Source organism: Lathyrus oleraceus, chromosome 3, assembly GCF_024323335.1.
Source record: "Lathyrus oleraceus cultivar Zhongwan6 chromosome 3, CAAS_Psat_ZW6_1.0, whole genome shotgun sequence".
Lineage (NCBI taxonomy): Eukaryota > Viridiplantae > Streptophyta > Magnoliopsida > Fabales > Fabaceae > Lathyrus > Lathyrus oleraceus.
Genome location: NC_066581.1, coordinates 340,930,069 through 340,931,389, shown reverse-complemented (window position 1 = coordinate 340,931,389; position 1,321 = coordinate 340,930,069). Strand labels below are relative to the sequence as shown.

General features: G+C 37.6%; 1 protein-coding gene across 1 annotated transcript; it reads left to right on the top strand.

The window, feature by feature from the left end:
• Positions 1-598: 598 nt before the first annotated feature.
• Positions 599-1,111, top strand: LOC127131183 (uncharacterized). Its single transcript, XM_051060118.1, has one exon. The coding sequence runs from the start codon at positions 599-601 to the stop codon at positions 1,109-1,111; it is 513 nt and encodes a 170-aa protein (XP_050916075.1).
• The last annotated feature ends 210 nt before the right edge of the window (positions 1,112-1,321 follow it).

Below are 1,321 nucleotides of genomic sequence, written 5' to 3'. Positions count from 1 at the left end.
TCTCAAGGACCCTTCGACAGACACAGAAAGAAAAACCAAGTACAAGGCTTTATCTTATGTATTGATAGGGAATGAATTATTCAAGAAAACCCCTGAAGGGATCCTGTTGAAATGCTTAGGAGAAAGTGAAGCTTACTTGGCATTATCTAGTGTACATAGTGGAGCTTGTGGAGCACATCAGGCAGGCCATAAGATGAAATGGTTGCTTTTCAGATATGGAATGTATTGGCCCACCATGTTAAAACATTGTATAGAGTTTGCTAAGGGTTGCCAAGAATGTCAAATACACGCAGGAATTCAACATGCTCCTGCAAGTGAACTCCATACAATTATTAAGCCTTGGCCCTTCAGAGGTTGGGCATTAGATCTAACTGGGGAAATTAGACCCAATTCATCCAAAGGTCAAAGATACATACTTGTAGGAATTGAGTCTTTCACTAAATGGGTCGAAGCAGTACCTTTAGTAAATGTGGATCAAGAAATTGTTATCGAATTCCTTCAAAGGCAAATTTTATACAGATTTGGAATCCCAGAAAGTATAACAACAGATCAAGGATCAGTTTTTACTGGTCGAAAGATGTAAGAATTTGCAAAGGAAATGGGGTTCAAATTGTTAACATCCACACCCTATTATGCTCAAGCCAATGGGCAAGTTGAAGCAGCCAACAAAGTAATAATTGAGCTAATCAAAAAGCATGTAGGGGAAAAGCCAAAAAATTGGCACAAAACTTTAGACCAAGCACTTTGGGCTTGTCGAACCTCCCCTAAAGAAGCCACTAACATTACACCTTTCCAGCTTACATTTGGACATGATGCAGTACTACCTGTCGAAGTCTACTTGAAATCAGTAAGAATCCAAACACAAGGAGAAATCCCATCTGACTTATACTGGGAAATGATGATAAATGAGTTGGTGGATTTGGACGAAGAAAGGTTACATGCGTTAGAAGTATTAAGAAGACAGAAGGAGAGGGTAGCAAGGGCATACAATAAGAGGGTCAAAGGTAAAACCTTTACTATGAATGATTTAGTGTGGAAAGTCATATTGCCTATGGATCGAAAGAATAAGGCATTAGGAAAATGGTCTCCACATTGGGAAGGACCTTTTTGAATTCTAAAAGCCTTTTCAAACAATGCATACGAAATAGAAGAACTAGCAGAAGATCGAAGAATCCTAAAAGTAAATGGAAAATACTTAAAGAAGTATAAACCATTTATGCACGAAGTTAGAATCATAACAGCAGAGTAAGTAAAAAAACTATCATGGCTAAAATGGTGAAGATATTTAAACTCAAAATATGTGCCAAAATGGTTTTTGTCT

What these genes read in the sequence shown, in the direction of transcription:
- LOC127131183 (XM_051060118.1), top strand. Translation starts at nt 599, where the DNA reads ATGGGGTTCAAATTGTTAACATCCACACCCTATTATGCTCAAGCCAAT.